Source organism: Oncorhynchus kisutch, unplaced genomic scaffold (genome assembly GCF_002021735.2).
Source record: "Oncorhynchus kisutch isolate 150728-3 unplaced genomic scaffold, Okis_V2 Okis06b-Okis10b_hom, whole genome shotgun sequence".
NCBI classification, from domain to species: Eukaryota; Metazoa; Chordata; class Actinopteri; order Salmoniformes; family Salmonidae; genus Oncorhynchus; species Oncorhynchus kisutch.
In genome coordinates, this window is record NW_022261983.1 from 2,577,818 (window position 1) to 2,585,134 (window position 7,317).

Sequence of the window (7,317 nt, forward strand, 5' to 3'; positions counted from 1 at the left end):
GGGTTATATCCTTCCTGTTTGGCCCTGTCCGGGGGTGTCTTCAGATGGGGCCACAGTGTCTCCTGACCCCTCCTGTCTCAGCCTCCAGTATTTATGCTGCAGTAGTTTGTGTCGGGGGGCTAGGGTCAGTTTGTTATATCTGGAGTACTTCTCCTGTCCTATTTGGTGTCCTGTGTGAATTTAAGTGTGCTTTCTCTAATTCTCTCTTTCTTTCTCTCTCTCGGAGGACCTGAGCCCTAGGTCCATGCCCCAGGACTACCTGACATGATGACTCCTTACTGTCCCCAGTCCACCTGGCCGTGCTGCTGCTCGTTTTAACTGTTCTGCCTTATTATTATTCGACCATGCTGGTCATTTATGAACATTTGAACATCTTGGCCATGTTCTGTTATAATCTCCACCCGGCACAGCCAGAAGAGGACTGGCCACCCCACATAGCCTGGTTCCTCTAGGTTTCTTCCTAGGTTTTGGCCTTTCTAGGGAGTTTTTCCTAGCCACCGTGCTTCTACACCTGCATTGCTTGCTGTTTGGGGTTTTAGGCTGGGTTTCTGTACAGCACTTTGAGATATCAGCTGATGTACGAAGGGCTATATAAATACATTTGATTTGATTTGTGAGTCTAGCCCACATTCATTGCCAGACCAAATGACAAGCCCGTCCTGATGCGTGGTCTCATGTCTGCCACAAGGTGGGAGTATAATGCATAAAAAATAAACTCACTGTGAAAGATGTGGAACAAGATTAGTTGTATAACCAGAGTAATGATTGAGTATATACTAACAATTTAGTATTTTCAGGTCTGCTAATCTCTTGAGGTGAGCACAGAAAAATACTGGCATGATTGATGTGTTTGTCATAAAGATGGTTGAAAAAATATTTTCATATTTTAATTTAAAATATAAACCAACAAATAATGTAATCTTCTATAAAAGTACATCTTTATTTCTCAGTTTAATTTCTCTTTTTGTTTGCATATTATACATTGTGACCGTTAAGACCATTGAGATTTTATTTACGTCACTGTCTATCTTTAAGAGGCTCATAACATCATTGATAGAACTGATTAACATACATTGGTAGATTGAGCCACTTTTGTTTGCTTTCACTACTATATATAAATGAGGACATCTTGAAGTTACATTCACCACTATGAAGGCTACATAGTGATCCCCCATTTGACTGACAATGTTAAGATAAAAAATAAAACAATGTTTAAGTGACAGACTATCTTTGTGTAATGGTGTAACTCCTTGTACTTGTCTGTGTTCTGATTGTGTAGTATTGTTATATTATGATGGTGTAGTATTGTTATATTATGATGGTGTAGTATTGCATAATGTAGCTGACTATTTGGTAGGAGTTCCTCTGTCCTTGTCCAGCGAAGACATTGACCATCAGTGTCCTGGAGGTCCCAAAGTGGGCTTTATCCCAGGACACTTCATCCACTGTCCTGCACACCTTCAGCAGCACAGAGACTCCAGACAATCCTACTGCTCTACCATCACTGTGACTCCATAGCCCTGCTGCTCACCTTACTGTCCATCTACCTTATCTGTGGAGAGAGAAAGGACAACATTTTAATTAAAGTTTTTAAATGTAACATTAACTATCCAGTGGTTAACGTGTGCTCAGTCAGATTGGTTAGGTATCAACCAGAGACATTGACATGTTTTGACTATAATCTAATCAAATTGGCTTGACATTCCGTGACAACATAATTTAAGTGAACCCGTACCTTTAGGGACGAACTTCAGTGAGCTGCTGAATATTCAGAAACGTGAGAGTCCTTTCTTTGGCCCGTCTCCCACAAACTCATGACCCAGTCCGTTCCCACACTTCCCACATCGGACCTGAAACACACAACTATCAGATTCCATCTTTACAATAGTAAAGTCAATTCTATGTGCCAAATTTTTATCAAGAAAAAGGTGTTTTCCTTCATAAAAACTCTGTTCACAACGTTGACATCGGCAAACCGCCCCCCCAAACAACACCATACACATGGTCTGCGGTTGTGAGGCCGGTTGGAAGTACAACATATTCTAAAATTACATTGAGGTGGCTTATGGTAGAGAAATTAACATTCAATTCTCTGGCAACAGCTCTGGTGAACAGTCCTGCAGTCAGCATGCCAATTGCAAAAATACACTTTTTGTGCCTATTGAAAATGTCGGGGATATTTTATTTCAGCTCATGAAACATGTGACCAACACTTTACAAAGTTGCGTTTCGATTTTTGTTCAATGCACAATCAACATATCAAACATGATTATTAGGACCCTCCCAAGTTTAAAATGAAACACTGCTTACAAATGCAGAAATTGAATGCAATACCCTACACACATCCTGTTAAAATGAACATGGACTCATCAGTGTATTGACCACAAGCAGACAACCACTTAGCAATGAACAGTCAACAGAGGGACACCCTTATGGAGTAGGGATAAGTTGTCACCCATATTTTCTGTCACGATCACTTTCGCAGTCAAAAAGCAAGCCGAAATTTACCGCTCAGATTATTAAAAAAATATGACTTAACTTTATACGTTTCTGTGAAGTAAACCTAATACATTATCACAGCATATTGGTTATGCTTGGCCTGCCAATATTGTTCTTCTCAGACCATATTATATTTCAAAACTCAAGCTTTGATAACAAAATAGATCAGTTGCGAGGCATAGTTGAGCATTAATTGAAATAATCTGATGTTTTATTTTACTGGACTAATTAATTAATGGTACCTGCATCTGTTGGTCAGTCTCAGCGGAGGAAAGGAGAGAGCAGCAGACTGATGGTCAGTCTCAGCGGAGGAAAGGAGAGAGCAGCAGACTGATGGTCAGTCTCAGCGGAGGAAAGGAGAGAGCAGCAGACTGATGGTCAGTCTCAGCGGAGGAAAGGAGAGAGCAGCAGACTGATGGTCAGTCTCAGCGGAGGAAAGGAGAGAGCAGCAGACTGAGGGTCAGTCTCAGCGGAGGAAAGGAGAGAGCAGCAGACTGATGGTCAGTCTCAGCGGAGGAAAGGAGAGAGTAGCAGACTGAGGGTCAGTCTCAGCGGAGGAAAGGAGAGAGCAGCAGACTGAGGGTCAGTCTCAGCAGAGGAAAGGAGAGCGCAGCAGACTGAGGGTCAGTCTCAGCAGAGGAAAGGAGAGAGCAGCAGACTGAGGGTCAGTCTCAGCGGAGGAAAGGAGAGAGCAGCAGACTGATGGTCAGTCTCAGCGGAGGAAAGGAGAGAGCAGCAGACTGATGGTCAGTCTCAGCGGAGGAAAGGAGAGAGCAGCAGACTGATGGTCAGTCTCAGCGGAGGAAAGGAGAGAGCAGCAGACTGAGGGTCAGTCTCAGCGGAGGAAAGGAGAGAGCAGCAGACTGATGGTCAGTCTCAGCGGAGGAAAGGAGAGAGTAGCAGACTGAGGGTCAGTCTCAGCGGAGGAAAGGAGAGAGCAGCAGACTGAGGGTCAGTCTCAGCAGAGGAAAGGAGAGCGCAGCAGACTGAGGGTCAGTCTCAGCAGAGGAAAGGAGAGAGCAGCAGACTGAGGGTCAGTCTCAGCGGAGGAAAGGAGAGAGCAGCAGACTGATGGTCAGTCTCAGCGGAGGAAAGGAGAGAGCAGCAGACTGAGGGTCAGTCTCAGCGGAGGAAAGGAGAGAGCAGCAGACTGATGGTCAGTCTCAGCGGAGGAAAGGAGAGAGCAGCAGACTGAGGGTCAGTCTCAGCGGAGGAAAGGAGAGAGCAGCAGACTGAGGGTCAGTCTCAGTGGAGGAAAGGAGAGAGCAGCAGACTGATGGTCAGTCTCAGCGGAGGAAAGGAGAGAGCAGCAGACTGAGGGTCAGTCTCAGCGGAGGAAAGGAGAGAGCAGCAGACTGATGGTCAGTCTCAGCGGAGGAAAGGAGAGAGCAGCAGAGCATCCGTCTGTCACGGTCCCTGCCCTCTACCTTCCTCCAGTGACACTGACCAGAGGGTACACATTATTTCTGCCTCATGCACAAACTCATGCTGTTCTTATGACCAGAGAAAGTGAAATATTCATCGATATTAAAATAGACATGAGCTGCTGATAATAAAGACGCAGGCCTAGCGACACACTTGGCTACTAACTCATTGCAGCTGCAGCGCGAGTGGAATGAAGGAGAAGAGTATTTATGTTTTGTAAAAGTGTTGAATAAAAACAGTATTGACAGTGTTGAATAAAAACAGTGTTGACAGTGTTGAATAAAAACAGTGTTGACAGTGCTGAATAAAAACAGTGTTGACAGTGCTGAATAAAAACTGTTGACAGTGCTGAATAAAAACAGTGTTGACAGTGCTGAATAAAAACAGTGTTGACAGTGCTGAATAAAAACAGTGTTGACAGTGATGAATAAAAACAGTGTTGACAGTGATGAATAAAAACAGTGTTGACAGTGCTGAATAAAAACAGTGTTGACAGTGCTGAATAAAAACAGTGTTGACAGTGCTGAATAAAAACAGTGTTGACAGTGCTGAATAAAAACAGTGTTGACAGTATTGAATAGAAACAGTGTTGACAGTGCTGAATAAAAACAGTGTTGACAGTGCTGAATAAAAACAGTGTTGACAGTAGTGAATAAAACAGTGTTGACAGTGCTGAATAAAACAGTGTTGACAGTGCTGAATAAAAACAGTGTTGACAGTGCTGAATAAAAACAGTGTTGACAGTGCTGAATAAAAACTGTTGACAGTGCTGAATAAAAACAGTGTTGACAGTGCTGAATAAAAACAGTGTTGACAGTGATGAATAAAAACAGTGTTGACAGTGATGAATAAAAACAGTGTTGACAGTGATGAATAAAAACAGTGTTGACAGTGATGAATAAAAACAGTATTGACAGTGCTGAATAAAACTTCAACATGAAGTCAATCATAAAAACAGCAGCTCTGCTGTATTCCCTGACAATTAAATAAAGGAGCCCAAGTCTTTATCGTTGGCTTTTCTACAGAAATGTTTGGTGATCGACTACGAATGCCTAGAAGATCGACCAGTTGAATTTCCCCCACTAATGGATAAGATTGGGGAAGGGGAAGCTTAGCTGATCTTAGATCTGTACCTAAGGTAAACTTCACAACTCTGGTCTAATGCAACTCCACGCCCAAACTGAGAGGATCTCACCTTGAATGCCCCAGGTCTCTCCTCGTGCTTGGACACACTGTCCTGGAGGACGGTCTCAGTGAAGGCAGGCCAGGGGGAGGAATGCTCGTACTTAGATCTGCTGGAGAACAGCTGGTGTCCACACTGGGCACACATATACAACCCTGGGGAGATAGAAGATTACAGTGAGATTAGCCAAAAGTAGATCTAGGATGTATGTTCAACACATTCTCTTTGAGTGAAGTTACAGGATGATTTGACCAGTGAAAACGTCATTAATCCACCAGGAACAATCCTCAATGGATAAAAGTGCAGTTGACTCACATTATTTCCTTAACCAAACCGGTTTGTCATCTATTAACCCTGGGGAGGGACCCATGTTCAACACATTCTCTTTGAGTGATGTTACAGGAGGACATGTCAAAACCTACATTTAGGAGAAATGATGACATAAGGGGCCACATTAAGATCTAAATGTACTTGTATTGGCGCTACATTGTATACTTATAAATAATACAATTTGTATTTTCAATTATACTTTATAGTTACTGCAACTACTGATGTTTGGTTTACATTTGTTTTCTTGGCCCAGTGGAGTAAGTTGCTACAGTTTAACTGGCTGGTGGTTCAATCTTCCATCACGGTTTGGTAAGAGCCAGAGGGCGATCAGAAGTAATGCAACGTTTTGGAACGCTCAGACAGAAACATGTTATTCATGCAGAGCAAACATGGCTCTCTGACTTGTAGAATAAGGACTCACGACGGCTCTATTCATGGTATTTCTATCTGCAACGTTCGAAAACGTTTGGCAATTTAACGTGGCCCTTGTGTAATCAGTGATTACAAGAGCATGCTACTTTTAGTTAGCTACTGATTGAGCATAAGTTAGGTCATAGCATAAGTTATGTCATAGCATAAGTTAGGTCATAGTCCAACACAGTTGGGCTAACGTTACTGTAACAGATACCAGACGTTATAGTTATGTGCCACAACGTCCCAAATCAAATGTATTTATAAAACCCTTTTTACATCAATGTCAAAGTGCTTATACAGAAACCCAGCCTAAAACCCCAAACAGCAAGCAAAGCAGATGTAGAAGTTACTTTTACTGACTAATCTCATGTTTACAAGTTAGCTTAGCTACTGTAACTGACTAACTTTAATGCTATCTTAGCTAGCTGAGGAGCCTCTTACCAGTTTTAAAGTGGTCTTTAAAGACCTCACCACCGAAGAAGGAACAAAATGACATTACTCCACTTGCAATTAACCTTAATCAACCCGGTTTGTTATCTATCGGCTTTGAGAAAAGTTCAGACTTGTGCTTGCTTTGGGACAGCAGCAGTGGGCTGGTACTGCTGAATGACGTCGATTGTTCAATGCCCCAATGAAAGTGTACTTCCGGTTACTTTACAGTGAGATTTCAAAATAAAAGCCTCAACTCCAACGGTTAGTGCTTTCAGGGATCCTTGGGACGTCCCTACTGTAAACCCTAACCTTGGGAGCAGTTAGGCTTTTTTTACAACCAAATCTCTAATTTTGATGTAAATTGAATGTTTCTGAGAAACCTAACGCAACCAGTGATTCATTCATTTTATATTGTTGCACTGTCTCTATGCACACTCACAGGGCCCTACACACACCCACTCACATAGGCCTACAATCATCATATACGCTGCTGCTGCTAATCTGTTTACCATAAATCCTGATGCCTAGTCACGTTATCCCTATATGTGGGCTCCTGAGTGGCCCAGCAGTCTAATGCACTGCAGTGCGAGAGGTGTCACTGCAGACCCTGGTTCGATCCTGGGCTGTATCAAAACCGTCCGTGATAGGGAGACCTGCAGGGCGGTGCACAAGTGGCCCAGCGTCGTCTATTTTGGCTGGGGTAGGCTGTCATTGTAAATAACAATTTGCTCTTAATTGACTTGCCTAGTTCAATAAATAATAAACACATACTGTAACGACCCTGGCTTTATAAGCGCGGATATAAGTCTTTATAAGAGCTGGACTTCGGGCTAGAAGGTTGAGGGTTCGAGACCTGCTCCCTGCCTGTTTCATTACATTGGTGTCAGAAGTGGGATCGGTCCTTGCATCCACGAACTTGCGTGTGCTTGGCCAGTGAGCGCGTTCCTATAAGACGTTGAGTCACAAGCTAAAACGAGGACGCGCTCTTTAAATGGAAGGAGTTGTGTAACAACCCTGGGTTTATATGCACGGAT

The 7,317-nt window shown here is 43.1% G+C and overlaps 1 protein-coding gene across 2 annotated transcripts; it reads right to left on the reverse strand.

Moving 5' to 3' along the window:
• Positions 1 to 916: 916 nt before the first annotated feature.
• On the reverse strand, positions 917 to 6,477 carry msrb1a (methionine sulfoxide reductase B1a). Of its 2 annotated transcripts, none has more exons than XM_031814366.1 (4): positions 6,293 to 6,477; positions 5,120 to 5,262; positions 1,736 to 1,850; positions 917 to 1,552 (listed from the first exon to the last, which is right to left on the reverse strand). In XM_031814366.1, exons 1-4 carry the CDS (start codon positions 6,345 to 6,347, stop codon positions 1,533 to 1,535), a joined length of 333 nt encoding a protein of 110 aa, XP_031670226.1. In that variant the 5' UTR covers positions 6,348 to 6,477; the 3' UTR covers positions 917 to 1,532. The 2 variants fall into 2 exon arrangements, with proteins under 2 accessions (XP_031670226.1, XP_031670227.1); XM_031814367.1 differs by lacking the exon at positions 6,293 to 6,477 and adding an exon at positions 5,423 to 5,525.
• Positions 6,478 to 7,317: the final 840 nt, after the last annotated feature.